Source organism: Poecile atricapillus, chromosome W, assembly GCF_030490865.1.
Source record: "Poecile atricapillus isolate bPoeAtr1 chromosome W, bPoeAtr1.hap1, whole genome shotgun sequence".
NCBI lineage: Eukaryota > Metazoa > Chordata > Aves > Passeriformes > Paridae > Poecile > Poecile atricapillus.
In genome coordinates, this window is record NC_081288.1 from 43,776,379 (window position 1) to 43,800,977 (window position 24,599).

Sequence of the window (24,599 nt, forward strand, 5' to 3'; positions counted from 1 at the left end):
ATTTCAACTGATCAGCCCCAGTTTCAGTTCAGCTGCTCCAATTTATACTATTATACAACTGTATAATAGTATCCTATGTCATCATTTTAGTTGGTTGCAAAGGAAAAGCATGAAATGGTCAGGATTACCGAAACATTTTCCACTTTAAACAGTTCCATTATTCACCTATTAAATATTAGTACCTGTAGATACCTTAAAAATCCTAATTCAGTTCATCCCAATTCAATTTAGGACAGTGAATTCTCGAGATGAAGAATCATAACCTGAGCTTACACACTGAAGTTGTTTCACTGACTGAAAGCAAGCATATTCTTTCCACAGCAACAACAATGAAGGAAGAAAACCAAAACATGGTGGTGGTCATCATATATATTATCATTCTTTAAAAATATAACTATAAACTCAATAGTTATGGATAAAAAAAAATACTAGTTACTGCAGTTACTTCCATGCATCTCAGATCACAACAATTCATTACCTCTTCCTCAATGGCAAACAATTTGACAATGTTCTTATGATTTAGTTTCTTCAATACTTCAAACTCTCGCATCTGAACATCCACTGGACGAAGGAAACTTATACTGTTAAATACTTTGACAGCATATAAATCCCCAGTTTTCTGTTGAAAACAAACAAACTATTCATTAAACAGAACCAAAAGATTGTAAATGTACACATAGACATTATCTTTTCTATTGTGCATGTGAGTATAAGCAGACTAGAAATATTTTAAAATACTACTTTGTGCTAAGGTGGAAATAAAGATTCTGCTAAAAAATTAAATTGCATTAGTTTAATATAGACAAGAAGCAAATAGACTAGCAGAATGGAAACTCATTAGGTCACAAAACCTAAGTATTAGGCTACACATTTAAGAACTACTCATAAACTTAGCTGAAAAATATTTTTTCAGCAAGGGTTACTTGCACTAATCAATGAAAGGCATGCACATACTTGGCCTGCTTAAGTTAAAAGACAATTTCCAGTAGCTGAACGTTGCTCTCTCTTTCTTAACTGTTCTGTTTATACTAATAAACTAGTATATTGTTTTTTCAAAGGCAGTTTCGAGCACTACGTGCCACTCATGTAAAATCCTGAAGCAGTTCAAACCCACATAATAAATGTCAGGAGCACAATCATGAGCTTAATCAAACTTCTGTTCTCCAGTGAGACTAAGCCCCAATATGCTCAGATAACAACAGCACCAGCTGGAAGTGCAACTCCTGTCCCTCTCAGGGCAAAACATCTTCCTGTGCCCACTTCAGGAATGAGCTTACATTAGCAGTTTGTGCAACAGATTATTTCTAAGGACACAGCCTTCCTGTGCCTAGACAAGGTGTGCTTTGCAGCACACTCACATGCGCTACTGGCGCCCAGGAAAAAGCTTTCTCCCATTGACAATAAGCTGCAGGTCACAGGCTCACACTAGTGAGGCTGCTGACAGGTGCAACCATGGTTTACAGGGGAATCATTCTATGTTGAAGTTCACTCACCCAGAAAAGCACAATAACTGCTAAATTATTGCTTAATGCTGTTTCACACTTAAATGTGGAACACAGAAACACTGTATCTTATAAATCATTTTATACTGATTTCACACAGACTATCATTACTGTAAGGGAACTTTCACAACTACACTTAACTTTGCTTTGTGAGACATACTGTGAAATTCACAGGAATAGAATGATCTTAGCCCCCCACTCAGGTTGCAACATACACATCAGTGTATCATTTACATGGTAAAAAAAATACTATTTTGCACTGATTACTCAGAGCATGTCACCAAGAAGACATTTAAAAAGCACTGACTTACAGACAATACCTAACAACAGCTTTATCCACTGCAATAAGAATATTTCGTGTACAAAAATCATAAAAATCACCCAAACAGGTTTTAAAAGAACAGTTAAAAATCAATGAAAAGACAGTTTAACAAAGATGTAAATAATAAGATCATGTAATAGAAATTGGTAAGTCATTTGTTTCTATTCAAATTCTTGAATTAGGTTCAATTATGAATGAATGAATTAGGTTCTTGAATTATTTTTTTCCATAAAACTGAAAAAAAAAAAATGAAGAATTACTAATAGTTAATATTTTACAAGGAAAAATAATACAACATTAAGAACAAATCCTTAGAAATCTAACTACAGATCTCTAATTCAACCGACAAATATTAAAAATGAAAAACTAAGCATAAATAATTACACAGATACATTTGCTTTAGGCCTAAATCTTGAACTTTTTTTGTTGACTTCATTAAGGTACTTGCATATGAAAACTCCTTACAAACCTTCTGTCGCCCCCGGAAAACATTTGCAGTAGCTCCCTGTCCTAGAATGTCAGACAACAGCCAGAGGTAATTTGAAGTGCTCTGCATCTTTGCTCTTTGATCAGTTTTCTTTCTCACCTTAAAAACAGAAGGTTCAATACAATGAATTATAATTCAGTAAAATACATGAAAGGGACTTATTTCAATTAGAAGGAAATATAAATGTCCAAAGCCCAACTGTAACTCCAACGACACGGAGAATTAAGAATAACCAAGTAGAGGAGTAAGAGGTGAAACATGGAAACAAAAATAAGCCAAATAATCAAAACTCATACCATTGACACAATAGCTCTCTGCCTTTAAGGTCTGTATTCCCCAAACTTTGTTTAAAAAATCAACTGGAAAGGTGAAAATCTTATAATCTCTTTACTGTTGTACATGGTGTTGAAATGATCAAGTAACAAAATATACAGGAAAGAGTTAAAAACACACGCACAAGGTCTTCTAAAGGTAAGCAAGACCTGCAATTGAATTCTCTGTACATATGCCAAAGAACAAACATTAGAGATGATGGCAGATATGTATACAGATATTTTACATCATTTTGGCTCTGGAAGTTGCATTTTAGTAGAACCGTAAAGGAGCTGGACTAACAACATACAAAAAACTTTTACATGAGCTCAAAAAAGTCACAATCAACGCAAGCATTTTCATCCACTTGCTGGAAACAGCAATTACTACTGAAAGAAATTAAGGGACATTTCTCTCATTTCTAAAATTTCACTGTGGGTATGTCACATCAACAGAGATAGCCTGGCTCCTCCATCCTTCCTGAAATATGAACTGTCAAATATTTGGGTCTTCACAGATTCAAAAGAAAAAGGAAAAAAAATTTGATTAAATTAAAATGATTAACATCAAGTAAAACATTTCAACTTTCAGATGTTCCTGTTTGCCAAAGCAGTGGGAGATGCAGGTGAATGCCCTGAACTTTTTGGTTTAATTAACACATTGATTTTGCCATTAAACCTAGCAAAAGGCTCTAAAATCAAAGATGGAGCTTCCCAAACCTAAAGAATCTCAAGAGCAAAATGGCAACTGGACCAGGGAAGCCCCTACAGTAGAGGTCTTTGCTCAGCTTGGCAGGGGACGATACATCTTACTTGCACATGACACTTGACAGGAAACTGCTGACTGATTCTCAAAGAAAAAAGCCTTTCCTGTAAGTGCTGAAGAAGAGGCACGACAGAATTTCCTGTATCTGTTGCCAGAAGGTGACGCACTTTCTGAGAGCTCCCTGGTGCACAGGCGACACAGGAGCCTCACAGTGAGCACCACAGGAGAGCAGAGAAAGCCACAGGGCAGCCACGACTCTCCCACCCTGCCCTGCACTGCTCCTGAGCCTGCTCACTGCAGACACTCACACCTCCTCACCACTCTGAGCACACTTCTCTACCTGCTGTCACTGCAGGCTGCACACTTCCGCTTAGCTGCTCGCTCACATGGGATGTGAAGCTTCCTGCAAAGCTGTCCCAAAACATCCAAGCAATGACATGTGGCATACAGAATGCAAAGACACAATGCAAAGACCTGACATTACTCTACAGTTAATTGAGAGTCATGCAGCAATGCCATCTGCAAAATCTAGATAAAGTTCTTAATGCCTCTGGAAGGGACAGAAAGGTTTTGTGTCAAATCTAGACAACAAAAAAAAACCCCTAACACCACATCCCCAGTGCTTGTAATTTGTGGTTAACTCTGCCAAGACAATTTGCAATAAATAGCAGAATAAGATAACTTCTCCCATCGGGCAATTACTGTAGATGCCAATGAGCTATCTATGACACAAGGTATGGAAGAGAGGATGCAAAGAAATAATGCACAGCCTGTTCTGTAAACCATCTGTAAAATCTTCAAGTTGAAATATTCCTCCCATAATTAAACCCCTGCTTGTAATAGCCCAGCTGGCATATTACCAGTGAGCATGTATTTTGTGATTTACTTCAAAACAACATTCATTAGACTCATACAAGACACAGAAACATAACAAATCCTTTCTAATCAGACAGAAAATGCACAGAAATTCTTAATCGAAGTCTATTCAAATAAAAACAAAAATTAGCAGCCCATTAAGAGATTGAATTGTTACATTTCCCAAATAATAAAGATGAGATAGCTTATGTACAGGATCAGCTCTTTCTCCTTTACCTTCTTACTTTTTCATTAAACATGCACAAGGGTCAATGGATGAAAAAACAAAAGGACATGACTGCAACAGATGATCTTCAGTATAATTCAGTGGATATTAAGAAAAACCCCAGACCAGAGATTTAATGGATTCTCAGGGTCTGGGGTTATTTCACTTTTAAAACTAAATACAGATGTAAATATAGCAATATTAAAACCAGGGTACATATTAAGTGGTAAAGTCAGTATTGCACTATTACCCTTTTTTTGTTAAGAGTACACTCTTTTTGGCAGCCTGCACTTTTAAGGTATAGTCTCGTTCAGCTTTAACCTTCAAATTATAAAAATTACATTGAATAACATATTAGGCCTCCTTTAATACTTTGTGTCCTCTGACAAAGTCATAACTGATCTTTGCTAAATACTCAGCATCTCAAGTTTTCTTTTCATTTCTTCCATTATATTCCTACACCAAGTTATTAAGGGTTTCCTATTAAAATTAAAAAAAAAAAAACCCACAAAACATCTCTAACTGTATGATCCTGTCACTAGACTTAATGCTGAACTTTCTATTTCTTCACATCTCACTTACGGTCATTAAGTCTGGTATTAGATGAGTCAAAAGCTCCTCACATACATCTAAAGAAATTTCTCCAGCTAGCAGTTTGATTTATTGTCCCCCATGACTCACTAGGATTTCAGGGGCTTGGAGGCTACTTTTTAGGTGGTTTTTATTGAAGATTTTTCTGCTTCTGGTCATGCTAGTAGTCTTAATTTATCAGCAGAGGGGATTGTAATAAAAAAAGACTGCAATTTTTTTTTTAAACTCCCAATGCTTTGAAGTAGGAGTACTGACTGCTTCTAATTAATAGGAAGGAATTTCCTGCTACGTCAGGCACACGGGATATTCACACAAAGCAGGTATGGCTCCCCTGTTGACAGCTGCAATATACAACTTCAACGGGCAAGTAGGGACAGACGATGAAGTTAAAGTGATGGCTCTTTCTTTTACAGTCAAGATCCTATAGGCGACCAAAGCCAACAGCAGTACTGAGGTTCCAAATAAATGTTATTTACACTCTGGTAACTATTCACGTTTTATACCTCCCCATATACCCTCAAGGCTTAGAAAACAAGCTGCTTCCCCTAAAGTTCCTGCTTCCTACCCCTGCTTTATTCAGCAATAACCTCCTTCCTAAAGTTTCCAGTCCAACAGCTGGCATCTGAATAATGAAAATACCCTGCCCTTGGCCACACAAAGTGCTGCTTGAACCCTAACATTCTTCCAAAGGCACACAAAACAAATGGCAAGGCTGGCTCCAGCGCTGCTCATCAGCCCTACTCTAGGCATGTCTAGCCCGTAATGCAGGTGGAGGACTCGGCTGTCTGGGACTGCAGGTCCTGGAAACCAACCGAGGGCTACGTCCCTCTCTCGGGGGGCAAGCACAGCGCCGGGGCTCATGCTCACAGCAGGACGAGATTCCCGAGGTAACAAACTTTAACAACTCCTACAGCCGCGAAGGCGACGCCGCTTCCCCACGCACATTCAGGTGGATAGAAGTCACCGAGGTCGGGGCAAGGGCCGGGCCCCGGGCACGGCGCAGAGGCCACGGGCCGGCCGCGCCTCGTCCCTTCCAGACTGCACGGCCGGGCCCGCCGCTACCCCGCGACCCGGGCAGCTCCCGGGAAGGCCCCGCCGCCGCCCCGGGAAACCGAAACCACCGCTCCCGGCGGCAGCCGCCTCGCCTCGGCACCAGCGCTGTGGCGGCGAGGGCCCGCCGCCGGCGCAGCCCACCTCGGCTCGGCCCTCCGCGGCCACCCCCGAGCCCGCCCTGCCCTGCCCTGCCCTGCCCTGCCCTGCCCGGCCCGGCCCGGCAGCCCCACGCACCAGCCGCCTCCCGCCGGCCTGCCCAGCGCCCCGGCCGCTTCCGGCTTCCTGCCGCGGCGCGGGGAGGCGGAGCGGGCCAGGCACCGCCCGGGCGGCGCAGCCACCGCGCCCTCCCCGCCCGGCAGGGCCTGTGCTGGGACCCCGCGCTTTGCGGCCCAGGCGGCGGTGCCCGCCCCCCAGGCGGTGGGCGGTGAGACAGGGAAATATCTGGGAAACGTGGGAAAGTGGCAGTCGGGTGTTGGGTAAAAGTGGTCACCCCGGGTATTTTCGCTGGCGCGATAATATTCCGCGGGCTCGGAGCGGTTCCGGGGAGGGTCCCGTGCTGATTTTTTTGCTGCGTAATCTGTCCGGCGGAGGTTTCGCTTCCTCGGCTGCCCAGAGAGATGTGTGACTGCCCGCACCCCGAGCACTGAGCCAGAGCTGTGGGACCCTCGCCTCCCCACGGCGGCCTCAAGGGAGATGTTTTCCGGAGAGAAATGTTTTCCTGCCCCGTGTCATTTTTCTCAGTTTCACCTTGTTAAAAACCTCACGAAATCGTAGCAGTTTTTACATCCCTGCTCCCGCTCCGTTGTTACTGATTTAAACCAAAGTTCCCGGCTGATTTTTCACTTGGTATGTGTTTTTTGTCTGTCCGGCAATGTTGCTGTTCCAGTAAATGATCTGCATAACGAAAAATACTGATATCTTTATAATTTATGCATAATGAAACCTGATGATAATTATAGTGGGAAAATAATGAAACGTTTTTGGTTTTTATTTTTTCCCTTCCAAGACGATCCATCTTTTGATGCTCTGCATTTCCTGTTTGGAGTTGCCATCTTTCCAAATCTTGGAAGCCTATTCTCTTGAGGAACTGACAGCAGCCTCTTGCTCACAGGCCTTGTTTATTGTTATTGTCTTAGCTTTCATGGGTTTTATCACAAGTTCAGACTTTGCTTCACTTGTTACAGGGCACTAAGGTTTTTCTGAAGTTCTCCGTAGTGAAACTGATAAATTGACTTTGATGCATTTGTGGTTTTAATATAAATGCCTGATTCATGTTCCCCGTTTGTTGGCATCTGAACTTTGCTTTATAATGCTATATTCTAGAGGGAATAGTTCCCTGCTACATTTGCATTCTGTACTTTTATCTTTCAAAACACTGCAGTGGTCCTCAGAAGTTACATGGTTTATTTTTGTTAACCTTTCTTCTGTACCCAGCTTTGCAAGCCTTTTTTTTTTTTTCTTGGCAGGCGGATACCCATGAGCCAGCTTTGTCGTCTTCAGAAATGTTCATCAGATTGTTAATACGGATTTTAGTGAGGGCCCCCACAAAATCAGGAAAACACCTGGGAACTCTTCTTCGCTTCCACTTTTAAATAAAACAAAACTGTTGGTTAAGTATGATGCTGCTTTATAGCATCATATATATATATATATAAAAATATATAAATATAAATAAATATATATATATATATATATATATATAATCTGTTATGCTGGATGTCTTAAATCATGGTCTCATTCAGGATGGATGAGATCTCTGGTCCAGTCACCTGCTCAAAGCAGTGTAAGTGCTGACTTCAGACCAGGTTCCACAGGAATTTGTTTACTTAAGACGTCGAGCATCTCAGTTGCAGTGTCACCCAGCCCCTGGGTCTGGCCACTGACTGCTCTCACTGCAGTTACCATCCATGTGCTTTCCCCTGTTCATGAAGCAATGAAAAAGATTCACAGGGTTTGCATGATCCAAATGATTCATTTTTTTGGGTATGTCTGCAACATAATTAGTGATCCTTAATGCACGGAAGATCTTTAACCTTTAAATGTTTCACAGAATGAATCAGAGGAAAACATTATGCCCAAATTAAGAATAAGAGAAAATAGACACAAAAAAGGAAAGTGCCATTGCAGTTTCATTCTAGATTATTTTTTAATTTGCTTGCTTCCATTTCTTTTTAATATATAAGTAAAACTTTTGGTATTCCTCGCCTCTCTTGTATTTGGATTCTCATTCATGCTCACAAATTCAGCAGTCTGTAACTGAATACTATTGGAACTCTACTTCCTAACAATATGGCTATGGGAACTGCAGCTAAAGCTGGCATGTTGCAGTCTTCACAGTTGTAGCTGTGAATGCCAGAACTCCAAAAAGAAAAAATGCTAGGGAAACAAACAAAAGTCGAGCTGAACATAGTCATTCAGAGCTGAAGGCACTGAAACAGGCAAAATATAATATGTTCATCTAATCATTTTCTTGGGACCCTCTGGGTAACCTGGCAAAAATGAGGTTTTCTCCAAACGGGAGAGTGGAAATAACACTAGATATTTGCCAAGAAAGAATGACCATCCAATTGAATTATTTAACTTTTAAAAATTTTGAGTGAGAAGTTGTATTTTACCAACCTTACCAAAAGGAACTTTACCATTAAGTGTGTGAGAACAGTACACTTGAAATTGCTAAGCAAGTTAATAGTTATTTTTCCTGTATCACAAACAAATTCTCTGAACAGAATCAAAGCTTTTGGGCTATTTACTCTTGTAATCTGTTTGCTTTCTATATTTGATTTAAGTACTTCAGAGGCATCACAGCTGAAGTAGAATAAGCAAAGCTGTTCAGCAGCCAACTTCAGTTCTGCTGGAGCTGCCTTTTACCATGTTACTTAAGCCATTTTCTTCTGTAGTTTTGTGGAGGGAAGAGATGCAGTTCCATGACGTAAGGCAACTCTTTCCAGCTTGCCACCAGAGAATGCATTCCAAAGTTGTTTACAACACGTACAGATAATGTTCCCAAGCAGACTTCACACTAATTATACTCTTCTGCTCATGGTGTAGATAGAAAGCCATCTAAAATGCAGTGGAATAGTTGCTTGTATTAACAGTGAAAAAAAAAAAAAACGAACGTTCTTAGATAAAAAGCTCTTGCTCTACAGATTAGTATCTCCTGCTTTTCTCAAATGCCTGGGATATTGAATAACCATCATATGCAGGAAGAACAGAGTGACAGAGAGGTAAAAGCCTTCATACTCAAGCAACAAATGCAAAACCTATTTACCAAACAATCTTCACAATCACCAGGACAAGAGGAAATGGCCTCAAGTTGCTCCAGGGGAGATATAGATTTGATACTAGGAAAAAAATTTTTGCCAAAAGGGTGGTCAAGCAGTGGAACAGGCTGCCCAGGGCAGTAGTTGAGTCTCCATCCCTGGAAGTATCTGTTGGATGTGGCACTCAGGGTCATGGTTGAGTGGTGGGCTTGGCAGTGCTGGGTTAGTGGTTGGACTTTATGTTCTTAAAGGACTTTTCCAATCTAAACGATTCTGTGATTATCATACTGTATGTCTGTATAACATGTGTAATTCACATCCCCCACACGCACCCACCTCATGGAAAGTCAGAAACACTGTGTACAACAGCCCAAGACAAATTACAAATTATACTGCCCATGCATCTGTCACAATGAACGTGAGCAACCAGATCAACTGGAGAACACAAAGACCTACTAGAGTAAGAAAACATTTCTCACCAAATCATCACTGTGCCTCTGACTTCCTGCTTCTGCTATTACCAGGGACTGCACGAATCTTGACCGCAGCAGAAAATATATTTTCTAGCACCAATTTTTCCAAATTTCCAATTTTTCTTATATGCCACCTTTAGCTACCACCATTCACAGGGATTTACTGCACTTCACAGGGAGATACTGCCCTTCCTATTTCTGGCTGCCCCATCCAACTTTTGTCACTAGTCACTACTTCCACCAAGTCCGGTTGTTTCACTTGTGCTCATCCTTCTCAGTACTTAATTGGTTAAAACCTGCTTGCTATTTTCTTTCACTCTCCTTTCTTTTGGTTTCTTGCTGGCTTACCTCACTGAAATGTCCAACGACCATATGGCTCTAGAGTGACACTACAGCCTAACAGGCCCAATGGCCAACTGCTGCTGAAATGGGCTTGCTCCCTCCACACCTACCCTCTTCTGGCACCTGCTGTAGCATTTATTACACCCCATAGTGAGAAAATTCTAGCCAAAAAAAATGTCTCTGGGGCAGGATAGGGAGCTTTCCACATAGCATTGACTTTATTTTTTAAGAGCAGTGAAGATTTTGAAAAAGCTGAAAATTATTTTGCAATACTAGGTTTCCACCATAAATCATCTTGTTTTGGAATCAAACAACTGCCAATGATGACAAGAAGAGGGGAAAAAGGCAGATTGCCTCTCTGGACAGCAATTAGTTGCTAAAATGTCTTCCCTGCATTGGGTAAGTGCTTTTCCCCAAACTTGTTCACCCATATCAGCTTGCATGAAACTCATTGTACTTTGCACCAGGAAAAGTGTTAGAAGGCCTGAAAGCTTATCAGTCTTTAGCCATTACACCAGCTTGTAAATAAAAGGTACCAGCTCTCTAGAAAAGGTGCCTCATCTTTAATTATGACTTGCATTTGTGTTTCCCATTTAAACACTCTTTACAAGAGGAAATTTGCCTTATACACAAGAGGAGTTACCATTGTGATGATTTTAAACATCTTCAGTCTAGCTATAGGGGCATTTTGCCCACAACAATGTTGAGTCATACAGGAAAGCTGCAGGTGGTTGTGTTTGGTGCAGCCTTTAAATGAAATCATTAACATTAGTCTGGAAAATTGTGACTGTCAACCCAGTCTCTGAGTGGAGTGCTCTCATTTATCTCTTATCTTCTTCCCCTTCTATCTCACACGAAATATCAGAGGTATAGAATATGCTGAGTTGGAAGTGGCCTACTGAGAATCATTGAGTTGCAACTTCTGGCTCTGCACAAGACCATCCCTGGCAGTCACACCATGTGCTTGAGTAGTTTTCCTATTATGTTCTAAGTATCTAAACACTGCCTGAAGAATCTAGTTCACGCTCTTGATTAGAAGGTGCATCACTAGATTTCTCTTTGCGGGTAGGTAGTGAACTTCTCAGTCCAGATGTTAAAAAAAACCACACACAGCAGGAATCCACTTCTTCAAAGTAAAGATGTAAAAACCCAGCAATTGCCTTCCTAAACCTTGACTCTTTACAAAGAACGTTACTAGGCACTGAACACCCACCACAAACCCAACTGTGATATAGCAGCTACAGACCTGCTGTCTGTACTACTGAAGGAAATTACAAAAAAAACCCAAAAAACCACAAAACCTGCTTGTAGCCAGAATCAGTAATTACATGTTAAGTTCAAGATACAGAAACTACCCCACAGGTGATGTTTTACAGCTCATGTTGCATAAGCCCCGACAGGGCAGTATGGTGATTGAACAGAAGCAAAGCATACAAAAGTAAAGAATCCGTTTTTAATTCTTCATACTGAGCCAACTAACATTCTCTGAGGATCCAGGCTACTCATCCTACAGGAAACTCCTTCAGTGATGGATGGGAGGGCAGGGTACAAGTTTATAATAGAGGCACACCTACATAATGGGTGCCACACACAGCTCGCTCCTACACTTGGCACGCTCTGCTTTATATCCATTCTCACCTGCCACCACCAGAGTGGGCAACACAGTGTGAGAGGGAAGTGTTTCTGCTGCTTCAGCTTCCTGGGTAGCAGATTATGGGTACAGATGAGCTCCAGATTTGGCACAAAGGGACCTGTAGGAAGAGTAAAGGATGGTGGGGTTGAGGAAAGAAAAGAGTCTCTTTTAGCAGAGGCCGATTAAAAAACTTTCCTTATGAGGGTCTAATTTGGTAACAGCTAAATCATCCTCTTAGCACTACTGCCCTTACTTGAGAAGGCAAAACCCTAATTCATATATGAAAACTAATAGTGACTCAAACCCAAAAAGCTTTGCTAAAGATGGAAGCTTTATTGTTCACCTCATAATCTGCCTAGTGAAAGCTCTGCCCTTGGTGTGGTAAAGCTTCTGTAATTGTCGGGGAAGAAGGCCAAGACAGACACAGAGGACTGACAGCCACAGCTGCAGTGTTAGGGGTGCAACCTTCATACTGGGGAGGTGCAGGAGAGTGGCAACAGCTGGAAAGCTCCAAGTCAGAGACGGAAGGCCTCTAGTGCTATGGGAGAAAATGAAATGGAGCACTGGTATGGCAGCAAAGAGAGGGAAAACAGTACCATGAAACTAGGAAATACGAAAAGCACCACAAGCACTCATTCTGTGATATAACAAATCAAATAACAAGAAACTTTTGATTAAACACATATAAATCAGGAAAAAAATCTTACAGAAGTGATACTGTCCTATTGAAAGTAGTAAAGGTACTCTCTTCCCTCAGTGAAAAATGAAAATGGCACTATGCTCAAATAATCACATGCTAATCCTGGATGATTCTTCTGACCCACTTTCCCATTTATTTTTCAATTAAAGTGATTGAAGAGCACAGTACTACAGAGTCTAGGAAAAATACTCATCTGATTATGCTAGAGGTAAGTCAGCTTTTTACTATGGACATTAGTTCATGAGGAAAATATTATAAATCCCATGCATGGCAAGACTCAAACTTTCCCCTGCCCCCATGAAACAGTTATAAATGTCTGTAATGTTACAGAACTAAAAAAATAAAAGTAGCATCATTCTACTAAAAATCACTGTATAGACCACTGATGCTACTGAAATATTGCAGTGAATGCAATTCTTTCTTTCTGCCAGCATCTTCCACGTGCAAAGGGGCAATACAATTTATTACCTAAGCACCAGAAAAATTGCCAGGTTCTACTTGGATGTAACAGACAGAAGATTCAAGAATGCTGTAGTTTCTAAAGATTCAGCTAAAATGATTCAGAGAGACGTAAGACATTTCACTGGATGAAATTTTATTGTTTTTATAAAAAAAAAGATAGAACCAGATGCTACTTTTAAGTGAAATCGTTTATTACACCAATCTGTTTTATAGGAGGTATATATATATTTTATCATTAAGACAACTTCAATAAAATGACTATCTACAAGAAGGACTTTGATTGTTTTATTTTTATGTCACCATATATGAACAAATGAATTTTATGTCTTATTAAAACATTTTACTCCGTATCAAAAATGTACACATTTTAATAACCATTGCTATGGTCAGAAGGTATTTTTACATTTAATTCATTTAATTTAAAAAATAAGTGTAATTTCAATGCTGTATGTGTTACAGTGTAAGCTTAAATCATCCTATACATAATAAAAGTTTGTGTATACAGATCATTTTTTCATGTTGTCACATACCTTCATGTCTGAGACAGAGGTGGGGAATTTGCATTTCTTTTTTGCAGAAGGTTAAAGTACATACTGATGTGAGCACAAAGCAACATTTCTTAAAAACAAAACCAGTTTGAATGGCACAAGAGTTAGCATTTTTATAAATTAACAACCAGAGTTCTGCATTATGGAAACAGGTACATGAGATTCCAGTATTTTCCTCAGGGCTTGGCTCGCTGGAAAAAAACCTGTGAAAAATGATATTTAAAAAATGAAAACAAAAGAAATGTAAGACATGGAATGCTTGAGGTGTAAGAGATTTCGTTTGACAGAGCTAATTTTTGTGTTTCATATACTGGCTGACACATTAAGTTTAATTGTGTGACCTGGGCTATTTGGTTACACTCACACCCTCAAAAATTATGCACTTTGACACTCTCTACAATTACAGCATCCCATTTTAGCTTTTTCAGCTATTAAACAAAAGCCACAAGAATATCAAACTACTGAGATGGCAAGGTGCTAAGAATGAGTGGCAGTTTTATAGGTGCACGTTTGTTGTTGTTGTTTGGTCTGTCTTTCCAATTAACTGCTTTACTACTTGGAGATTCCCAATAGCTAAAAACCACTAAAAAATTTAGTATTTTGATTTTACTTCAAGTTACTACTATGACTGAATTTATGATAAAGTTCAAATGGAACTAAAAGCTGCTGAAAGAAAAAATCTTTATACCTTTAAGTAATTTTTAAAAACTTTAGCATCAGGCTGCTGAAGTGCTTGACAGAATTCCTGTAAGAGAGAACAAAGAAATAACTAAGAAGTAACTAAAGAAGAACAAAAGAAAGAAGCAACAAAACAACCTGAGATACATTTATATGTAAAGCCATTGATATTCATTTGTATTTTCCCTAATGTACAACTGAAAAAAACAGGTTATGGATAAAAACTTGTAAGGCTGTGATAGTCCAAATGCATTCTAGAGAGAAAAACTCTTTGTTTGGTTGGGGTTTTTTTCAGATACAAGATATCTGACTCACTTTTAGCTGAGGAGACAAACAGGACTATCTACAAGGATATCTTCAAGTTAAAATTTGAATTAAAGTAGAAAGATTGTTTAGACAGTTACATTCACTGTACTTTTTTTTTTTTTCCCCAAGGAACCCTTGCAGTATCTTTACTCCTTATGACATATTAATCCTATTCCTATATGCAATAACTGAATAAATTTTACTGTGGGATGAAAGGAGGTTAACTTTGTAAATACCCATTTCTCCTCATTTAACATTTATCATTGTTAAAGAGTTTTCCAAATATTCTTTTAGGAACTCCTACCTGGATTATCTCAGGAGCTACTTGCAAAGAAGGCAAATACTCTTGCTGAAGATACTGAATGCACTCAGGACCCTAAAGAAAAGCAGTACACATTTTTTTCATGTCTTTTTTTTTTTTTTTTTTTTCCAGCTGAAAATCATAGCCCTGTACTGTATGGTAGTCTACATCACCTTTTTACAGAAAAGGAATGCTTTTCAAATGTTTAAGTTATTCTCAGCTGTTAGCAAATAAAAAGACTTCCCAATCTTGGCATTAAAGGTTCTACTGCAATTTGGTATCTTTTATTACACAAAAGAAACACGCAGTAAAAATTGCACTGAAATAAGAATTACAATAGAATCAGTTTGTTACATGTCAACTCTGAGAGACAGTTAATTATGGAGGCAGCTCCAATTTCATTATCTGACATTTGGAAGAAATAAAATAATTGGGTATCAGCATCTGCCTACTGCTTTACCATACTACTCCCATTGCAAAATTCAGTAGCCAAGTGAAGATGAACACAGTATTTCTCCTCTTGTAACACTGACTATGTAATATGCAGTCAACTAAGCAGTAAAAAAATGGAATGTCCAAACCTTTGAGCGAAACAAACATTTTGATCAACACTTCAGTTTTTGTTTTCTTTATCTATATTTATCAGATGACTTTCAGCACAGGTGGGATTACAGCATAAGATGTCAGAATACAAACATAACCCAAAAGATCTACCAAGGGAAAGTGAATCAACTTTACTAATTCACATAAGTTACCCTGGAACTAGGACAGCAAAAAAGCAAGACGATTTTTCTCCTTAATGAAGAGTCAGTATTTTGCATTACTTTATCATGAGGTAGAACTACTGGATCCTGTATTTATGCACAGCATTATGATCATCCTGTTACTTTATACAACAGTGCAATATTCACCTATAATTCATCCTAGTAAGTATCTAACTTTTAGAAATTGATAAAACCACTAGAAAGAAACTTGTGACAGTTATTCCCTGTGAAGTATGACGAAGCTTACCCTTTTGAGATGAATTGTTTTCAACGTCACTGCACATTCTGATAAAGCCTGAAATGTAATACAGAGCATTAGGCTGTTGGATTGGTCTGTTGGTTCACTATTCGAAGCTAAAGAACCTAATGAGGCCCAAAACAAGGGCTAGTTCATGCCATTATCCCTTCATTTTCCCTTCACACAATGCCAAGTCTTGACCTTCCAGATTTTGTTCCACTCTAATCAGGAAAAACCCCTGCACAGCTGAATCCAAAATGAACTAGAGAACAGCCAAGTCTGTGTGTTCACTTCCACTGAACATTAGTTAATAAATAACGCAGGTCAATGTTAAATACTTAGATCTCCAATTGATTTTAAGCCTAGGTAAACTACAGGATACACTATCACAATATTCAATAATTAATCATACAGATACCTAAATGTAAAAAAATCCTGCAAAACCTATCTATTTCTGAGATAACAATCTTTAATACCCCATGGCTATTGTAGTTTTGGTAGCTTGAATCTGCCCCACAGGAATAAATGCAAAAAAACCCATCTATAATACACACCAGTACTGTCTGGGCATCTGCTAAGTCAAACGTTTGCTTCAAAGGTGCTAAGAAACATGCAGGAACAATGTGCTTGTAGACAAAGTCTGCAAAACCTACTGGTCCATCTTTACCTCCTAAAAAGAAAAATAATTTAAGTTCTATTATTGCTTCATGGGTAGTAGCAGATAGATAGGAATTCTGGAAAGACATTCTTACCCCAGAGCTCCACCAACTTAGAAAGAATAATAAAACAAGTCTTCTGTGCAATAGGATCTGGGTAATCCACTGCTCCTTGAATGACAGTGAACAACACACGTTCCACATTCTCTGCACCTTAAACACATTAAAATAAACTTGTCACTTCAAATTGCAGCCTAAAATGTTTTGGTATCATACACTATTTTATACAAATACTGACCTGGAAATCATGCTTCAACTTCAAAATAGCTCTTTTTTGCACAAATCTCAAATATTTTTGGGAAGTTTCCCCTACGATGCAAGACAACTCTTATTTAGGTTATAATTTTTTTTTTTTTAAGTTTGGAGATTTAAATTGCTCTTCTGGCCTTTAACACACACAAAGGTCAGGGAAGTACTTTGATCTGTTTACAAATATAAATTTTGTCCTCTTCACCTAAACTTGGAAGAGTTAATTAAAACTCAGCAGCATTGAAGTAGTTAGCTTATCTTGCAGGATATGACAGGATATTTTTCACACAATTAAAATTTCTGTGCTGCATCTATGCTTGTTTGATTCCTTGAAAAATTTCTTGGCCTATCGCAACTACCAAGTGCTTCTTTCAAGAAAGCTCTCACTACTTAATGCTACTTTTTCCTTTCCCAGCAGTACTACACCATTTTAGGACAGGGGAAAGGAATTCTGAGCTTCACTTACCAGATGAGTAATTTTAAACTTTCTCAAGTCCCTAGCCATTTTGATGGACTTCAAATAGAAAGAATCACTTAACGTATCAAGCAGTGAGATGTCCGACTTCAAATTCCCACTGTGAAAACGAACTAATTTGCTTGTGGCCAGTAAAGGTGAGGAAAACCTGGTAACTACATATATATATTAAGTCACATGATACCTTCTACCATAGATAACAAGATCAGGCAACAGTAATAGAAGTTTATAGAATTTACTGATGTGTCCTTTCAAAAAGACACAATGAATAGTCTCTGAGTGGTCTTGCCCAGCAGTCTGAACACTGCTACACATTGGTATACACTGTATGATCTTCAATTCACCAGACAAATACAATGATACATGAAGATGGATACACTTTTTATCCTAACAGGCTCAGTGATCACATTAAGCTGAAAAGATCAATAGGAAGAATATGCCTATTGTAGCTGGATTTCACAACCCCAAATTCCTGTACAACAGGTAATTTGAATTAGGCAAGGTGAACATAGTATTTCCATTAATCCATTCTACTGTAATTAATGGATTATTAAGTTAATGGTACTTGCCAGGAACTAGGCTAATAATTTTCTCAGATAAAACAGAGGTGAGAATAACCACAGTACTATCCTTTGAGAAACTGAATTCCTTACCTTGATTAGCTATGACTTCACTCATTCCACTACCAGTTACTGTTTGCAGAAAAGCAAAGTAACTCCTCCGTAACATCTGTTTTTCTAAAGCAGCAGACTGGTCATTTTCTTCTGCTGGAAGGAGCAACACCTCAAAAATAGCATGAAGTAGTGGCATAAACATCTGTTGCAGAAAAGGTGAAACCTGTGTCTGAAGATCAGAAGAGGGTTTCAGCTCAAAAAGAGAAATTGAACATTTAAAAGTTAAAACCTGAAAGCTCCTTAGAATTCTCCACTTGGATTCACTTTTAATGTTGGTAATTTCATATAATTACTTATAACACAGCAAGTTGCATCAGGGTCACCATGAACATTACTACACCTTGACTTACACACCACCCAATTTAAGCCTTTTGCACAAAAATAACTAGTTCTATCTAGCCTCATCTTGTGTAGGAAAAGGCTTTTCAGGCTTTTTTATCCTTCTGTCTTCTGTTCAGACAGACAATTTCAAATATCCTGAAATACCATCTCTAAGACGTTTAAACTGGCAACAGGACAGCTTTTATAGAACTTTTCTTTAAGGATTCCTAAAGAAAAGGTTTTCCTACTGACATTACAGAATAAATTTGTCACAACACTTTTAGTGAGAAATATATGTAAGGGCACTAAATTATGAATTGAAAAACTGAAGGCGTGTGCTATTCAGTCACGTCAGAATTGCACAAAGAGGGAACTTTATGGTAGCTTCTTAATGCTTAAGCGAGATTTTATCTTTTATCTTCTCTTTACTATGCCTTTTAAGTATTCAAGGTGAGACTATAGAAGCTAGGATCTTTATTTTACCATGTTATAATAAGAATAGTACTGTATCATACAAACTTAAACGTTACACCTGAACATGGTATTTGTCTCATCTTGCTCCTGTGACTTTTTTCTTTTATGTTCCTCATCTTTCATGGACTATTTCTAATTATGTACTGTTATCTCCGATATAAATCTATATTTCTGTATCTCTGTCTTCTGGAAATCTTGTTATAAAAGACAAGATCTCATTGCAAACCTTGTGTATCTGTAAGCTAATTTGTACCATTAACTTAAAACTTCAGTGGAGGGCACAAAGTTAATTGTGTCAATAAAAAAAAATTTGTGCTGCAAGTAGTATTTTAAAATACCGAATCCAAAAACTTAAACACAATCAAAATCAAAGACTAATCAAAGAAAAAAAATCAGTCATTTAATCACTGTGAGTCCAGCAATGTATGACTGTGATCAAAGAAGTTTCCCCATAGCAGCCTTCAAAATACACTTATTTATTAATTTTTAGGGAGGGTTCTAACACAATAACTGGTTTTCTGGAACTAGAAAAGATGATCTCTCAGCAGCACTTTGACCCTGAAAAGCTTATCCAATATCATACCTTAAACTTAGCTGTTATTTGGTTTATAAGAGGAATGAACTCTTGAAGATCTTTTGCTTCACAATCTTTAAGCATATGTTCAGAGGCAGAAGGAATGAACGGAAGAACTTCTTCCTCTAGGCAAATAATCATGCGGTGAAGGAAAGTGCGGACACCACTTCTCAGAACTTCCTTTTGTAATGGACAACTGAGAGCTGGCAGAAATGTTTGTAAGCAGTCCAGATAAACCTCTGAGCATCCACATTGTTTTACAGTTTGCTTATTGCTGAAAGCCTTGCTGGTTCGGCTGTAAAAGCACACATCAAGTTTTACATAAGCTCACATTCCAGTACAATGAAGAAGCAGTAGCAAATGCTTTCCAACCCAGGCACTAAACTACGATACTCCATTTCATGAAATGGGAGCCAGACAGTGGAAGTAATGAACAGAATATTTTCATATGAAGTAGCATCATTTTGGCAGTTTCTGAGAATTAAATTCTAACAATTTACCAACAACACATTATTAGATTAGCTGCATACCATTCTTTGAGCCAAGAAATAGATGCTGATTCATTATGAACTTGCTCAATATTCTCTGTATATACAAAGCAGGCTCTTCTAAGGGGATTTAACTTATTTTCTCAGCTATCACAAAAAAATTCTACAACCACTGATCATTTTCTAGGTCAAAGTAGAAAACTCAGTCCCTCCTCCCAGTAAATCCCTTGTATTTCCTTTTTACTCCAACCAGAAATATGGTTTATAAACAGTGTTACTGTGCTGTACCTACCTAGCAAACCCAACAGCATGATTGAGGCAGTCAGCCAGTGCCATCTGTCTGTCCTCGTCTTGTGCCATCATCAGTTTTTCTAACAATACTTTGAACTTCTCCATCAGCGGAGTCAACAAATTCCTCATCAGAACCTGTTTCCTTTCTGCAGAGTATTCGCTGTTAACTATTAACACTCCAGCTGTTTCATAAATGAAAAGTTGATCATCACTGCTTAACAGTGCCTGGTAGCCATTTTCCTAAAATTGAAGATAACAGGCATAATTCTCTAAGTGTCTTCTATCACGGCTGTCTTCTCAAACTTTATAGCCTTCTATATACACACACCCATCTCTGCCCTATACTCTCAGAAACCCAAATAAGCAAGATTATTACAATTAGGTACAAAAAGTAAGGTGTGCAAGTCATCTCATACCAAAAAAGCAGGATAATTATTTGTGCTTAAATGTCTGCATGCTAAGCTTACAATTCAGCAAGTACTCAGGCACACTGGTAAGTGCAAGCCACACTGTGACATTACAAAAACTTACTGCAAATACTCACAGGAGGAGAAAGTTCCATCAGGTCTTGTATTCTGTTCAGAACATCTTCAATATAGGGATTCATTTGCTTACTGAAGTAAAACACAAGTACATAACACTACTTAGAAGCACATTCATTTTTACAGGTTTTAAGATACTTTATGTAAGCTGTGAAGGTAGATGCTAAACTACCCTCTTCATATAGGAATCCCCTTTAAATATCAAAGCACTGTTGCAGAAAAATCTGTCTTATGGGTATGATGCTAGTGGTAGGCCAAATAAATACATGGCATAGTGGGAAATAACTATTTCTTTCTTTCCCTCATTTTTTAAAAGTATGCATCATTTAAGTGAAGTATTTTGAACAGTAGAAAAATAAAAGCATGCTGGAATCTGAGCCATCTCTGAGCTTCTTCTGCCTCTAAATGAAATACGTGCCTGTGAAATAAGACCAACAGGATAGGACTGTTCAAAGGACTCATATACTGAGTAAACTTCATCAGTATAAAATCTGAAATTATTCAAAATTTAGAGACAAGGAAGAGTTACTCTTGAAAGTCTCCAGATCCACTCCCACTCAGCTCTGTTTACTGAGAAAAAGTAGAAAAGGCTTTGTATTGTGGATCAGGTTTAACATCTGACAAAATAAACTAAGTGTATGAGTTCCACTTCTTTGTTCTGTGACTAATTATTTCCATTGCTACATTAGTATTACACTGTAGACCAATCCTGCTAGAGCACTGTTTTGGTATTTTACTTCATTGCAGTCCATCTGAAGCCCAGCCTGTTGCAATGACAATGGGGACATACTGAAGTGTTGTGTGTAGTAGATTCGGTGCCACTTGGATGCATTTATTTACTCACTTAAGAGACTTGACAAATCTGGAAAAGAGGTAAGCTGTTCGACTCCGTACTTTGGGACTTGTATGACGAAGACCACGGTGATCTAAAAATGCCATCTGCAAGCAATAAAGCATCTCAGTCTTAGAAAGCCTAAACAAGGCAGGGGACAAATCTAATCATCCAACAAGTTCAGAAACCCAGTTTCCTTAGGGACCTTTAGAGAACAGAAACATTTTCTAAGTCTAAAGAACTTACCTAGTCTCAGCTAGTTAAAAATGTAAATGACATGAAACTTACTAGTACAGTTGGAATGTGCTGAGGTTCAACAGCAAAGAATTTTTCATATCTAACCACGGTTTCAAAAAATTCCAGGGTCACTGATGTGTGTTGATAGGCACTAACACCAGAAGTCACCAGCTACAAACAAAAACATTAGCAAGTTAGTATTTTAGATGTTTATAAAACCTAACTGCAACATAAGTGACATGCAATTAAGATGAGCCATTTGAAATGAAACATTCCAGTCTTTAGTGGCACTTTTAAACAGCTCTCAAGACATGCTTACCGTTCTCATCATGTCTTGTAAAGCTGTAGCTTTAGTAACATCACCAGAGAAGTGAGCACCATGAGATACAGGAAGAGCCTCAGCTAACATATACAGCAGCCTTATTGCCACTTCTACTTCCATGAATCGTGTCGTCTGCCAGTTCCTAGAGAAAGAATATGAAGATCATGTTAGTCTTTAGTACCTTATGAAATAATCACAATTATATCATGTTAGTATTTTTGTTTAAGCCTTCTTCTAGATGCACAGCTTAAAAAGAACAGTGTTAAACTAAGGAAAACACTGGAAGGCCCAGGCAGTTATTTAGGATGCTTCTGAGAGACTTTATCCTCTAAAATACCACCTCCTCATCAGATCACCACCAACTTTCTTTTGTCTGTTTCAGCTTGACAGCTACAGATTTCTATTGTACTTATTTAGATAGAAACCCACCTACTATGACACAAGGACAAGCCATTCAGCTTCACATAAGAGGCTCAGTTAAGGTACAAGGTAACTACAAACAATACTGGATTTTTATTTGTATACACATAACTCTCCTCCTAGCCAGGGAAATAATAATGTTTCTTTACTTGTGTGCAGTTTCCAGGATTAAATCTACTTTTTTCTTTTCAGAAATATTTCACTTAGATTTTTTTTCCCTCCATCCAACCTTGTTTTTCTGATAAAAGTAACACATAATATTTTCACCTTAAGGAAGCTCTTATGAGATGTGGCAAAGTGAGCATCTGTCCAAATAGCTGGTGCTGCGTAGGTAAGTGACAAAAATCAAGAAACATCTCTAGGAAAGACAAGCTGCTATTTAAGGTTATAAAAAGTAAGCTTTTTCTTTCTAAGGAGCTGAGTATCAGATTATACAGTCATATTTTTCATTAAGTTGTAACAAGCTCATTCTGTCAACTGACTTCACCTTGCTGCATCACACATTTCACTAGAGACTGATGGTTTACAAAAGGAAAATAAAAACCAAACTCCAAAAAGGCATCATACAAAACAAGTTATAAACCCCAACTTACTGAAGTGTAGTGTTAAAAACTCTGCGGACAGATGCCAACAGTAATTCTGGTGAAACCTGAGCAAGTCTGTCCAGCAACAGTTTCAGCTGTTTTCTGTACTCCACAAACATTGCCTCATCTTCACCCTACCAAAAAAAAAAAAATCACATCAGTAAAGTCCTTATTTTCATGTTTAAATTAATCCACAACCATCATGTACATACAAAACCAGTATAGCAAACTCAAGAGAATTCAATAATGCTGATCCAGTGCTCTTGCAACAAAAAGCAGGCTCTTTTTATGGCTGGATATAATATGTTGAGATACACTGCATTCAGTCCAGAAACATACTGAAAAGGATTTCCAAAATGAAAACCAGCCAAAAGTACAAGAAAGAAAATGCTCTTCGCAAAACCTTATTGACCCAATTCTTAAAAATTGACTCACTCCTCAAAGACATTCTTTCTTAGCTTCTAGCTTCGTTTTAAAATTGGATTGACAACATTTATGATGGACTGGATACAGTTTAAGTTAACCCTTTTAAGATTACAGCTCTCTGAACAGCCTGGGACAAAGTACGTCTCACATAATCATTACTGTTGGCTGACAGAGATTTAAACATGGAAGGAAAATGAAATCTTTAGCTCATTTTTGCAGTAGTTTGACCATTTCCAATAGCTCAAGCAGCATGTCTTTTGAGAGTTTCATTACACAATATTTCTCAAGTACTTTTGCAAGACAGAAGTGGGGTGCAGAAACATGCAGATTTGCACTGAATAAGCCACCTCAACAGCTATGTTTAGTTATCAGCACAGCTGTATTTGCCTAGGAATTTGTTCTGCACAAATACAGCCACAAATACTGTTAACTCAGCTGGCTTGGATATACCTTTACTATGTTGTTTTGACCTATGCAGACATGCCTAGAAGCTTTCCATAGGAAAAAAACTCAGCCTACACATCCTTGCTTCCTACTATTTAATCTTAAGTCTATGAAAAATACAGACTTTATGTGTGAGCAAGTTTTACTACATATAATTAAGTTGCATGTGTCTGTTTATTCCTACAACACAATACCTCATTTTCAAAATTATATTCTTCATCATATGTCAACTTCTTCATAACAGCCAACATGATTGCCTAGGACAAAAACAGAATAGTAAGCACGGAAGCAGACAAGTTTATAAGAAATAACTGTTAAAAATACTACAGCCAAGAAAACATTGAAGCTAATGTTATGTGTTTACAAATATTTTAATCTCTTTTGAACTATTATTTTCAGAGGTTTAGAAGAAGTTAATAGTCCAAATCAAAACAGATGGATTATATCCAAACAATACACAGATGCTATTCCAGACAGACAGCAAGTGTCACCGTGACCTGTGAGAAGTGTCTGCTTCTCTCTAAGAAGTGATATTTAAGAATTAAAATAATTTCAAAACATGAATGCAGTACACTTGTAGCCAAAAATGCTTAGAAAGACCTGTCATCCTCAGAATTAAAAATGTGATCCTCCTAAGAAAAAAACTTTGGAACTTCAGAGGCACAAGAAATAAGCCCCCCTTTTTTTCCTGTTCAAATAATCAACAGGTGTA

General features: G+C 38.2%; 2 protein-coding genes and 1 long non-coding RNA gene across 6 annotated transcripts in view; 1 reads left to right on the forward strand and 2 right to left on the reverse strand.

The window, feature by feature from the left end:
* The window catches only part of LOC131592311 (serine/threonine-protein kinase TBK1), a 28,571-nt gene extending 22,172 nt beyond the window's left edge, over positions 1-6,399 (reverse strand). The window contains exons 1-3 of one of the 2 annotated variants that reach the window (XM_058863727.1): positions 6,348-6,399; positions 2,294-2,410; positions 479-619 (exon numbers count right to left, since the gene is read on the reverse strand). In XM_058863727.1, the coding sequence (XP_058719710.1) occupies positions 479-619; positions 2,294-2,380 (228 nt within the window). In that variant the 5' untranslated portion in view covers positions 2,381-2,410; positions 6,348-6,399. Of the gene's footprint in view, positions 1-478; positions 620-2,293; positions 2,411-6,343 lie in introns of both variants that reach the window. The other variant, XM_058863726.1, reaches the window with a different exon arrangement.
* A 422-nt stretch (positions 6,400-6,821) lies between these two features.
* On the forward strand, positions 6,822-14,942 carry LOC131592315 (uncharacterized). Its single transcript, XR_009280588.1, has 4 exons — positions 6,822-6,959; positions 10,465-10,587; positions 12,671-12,729; positions 14,810-14,942. It is a non-coding gene; the product is annotated as an uncharacterized LOC131592315 (long non-coding RNA).
* The window catches only part of LOC131592310 (exportin-T), a 29,850-nt gene continuing 14,001 nt past the window's right edge, over positions 8,751-24,599 (reverse strand). Inside the window, exons 11-27 of one of the 3 annotated variants that reach the window (XR_009280586.1) lie at positions 24,082-24,144; positions 23,027-23,151; positions 22,011-22,155; positions 21,743-21,862; positions 21,467-21,561; positions 20,625-20,694; positions 20,082-20,320; positions 19,311-19,596; positions 17,912-18,101; positions 16,571-16,687; positions 16,373-16,488; positions 15,828-15,875; positions 14,820-14,891; positions 14,220-14,276; positions 13,514-13,734; positions 11,827-11,939; positions 8,751-9,173 (exon numbers count right to left, since the gene is read on the reverse strand). Coding sequence is in view for 1 of the 3 variants with exons in the window: in XM_058863725.1 (XP_058719708.1) it covers positions 13,708-13,734; positions 14,220-14,276; positions 14,820-14,891; positions 15,828-15,875; positions 16,373-16,488; positions 16,571-16,687; positions 17,912-18,101; positions 19,311-19,596; positions 20,082-20,320; positions 20,625-20,694; positions 21,467-21,561; positions 21,743-21,862; positions 22,011-22,155; positions 23,027-23,151; positions 24,082-24,144 (1,770 nt within the window). In the remaining 2 variants the exon portion in view is untranslated. Of the gene's footprint in view, positions 9,174-11,749; positions 11,940-13,130; positions 13,735-14,219; positions 14,277-14,819; positions 14,892-15,827; positions 15,876-16,372; positions 16,489-16,570; positions 16,688-17,911; positions 18,102-19,310; positions 19,597-20,081; positions 20,321-20,624; positions 20,695-21,466; positions 21,562-21,742; positions 21,863-22,010; positions 22,156-23,026; positions 23,152-24,081; positions 24,145-24,599 lie in introns of those variants that run through there. The other 2 variants (XR_009280585.1, XM_058863725.1) reach the window with 2 other exon arrangements.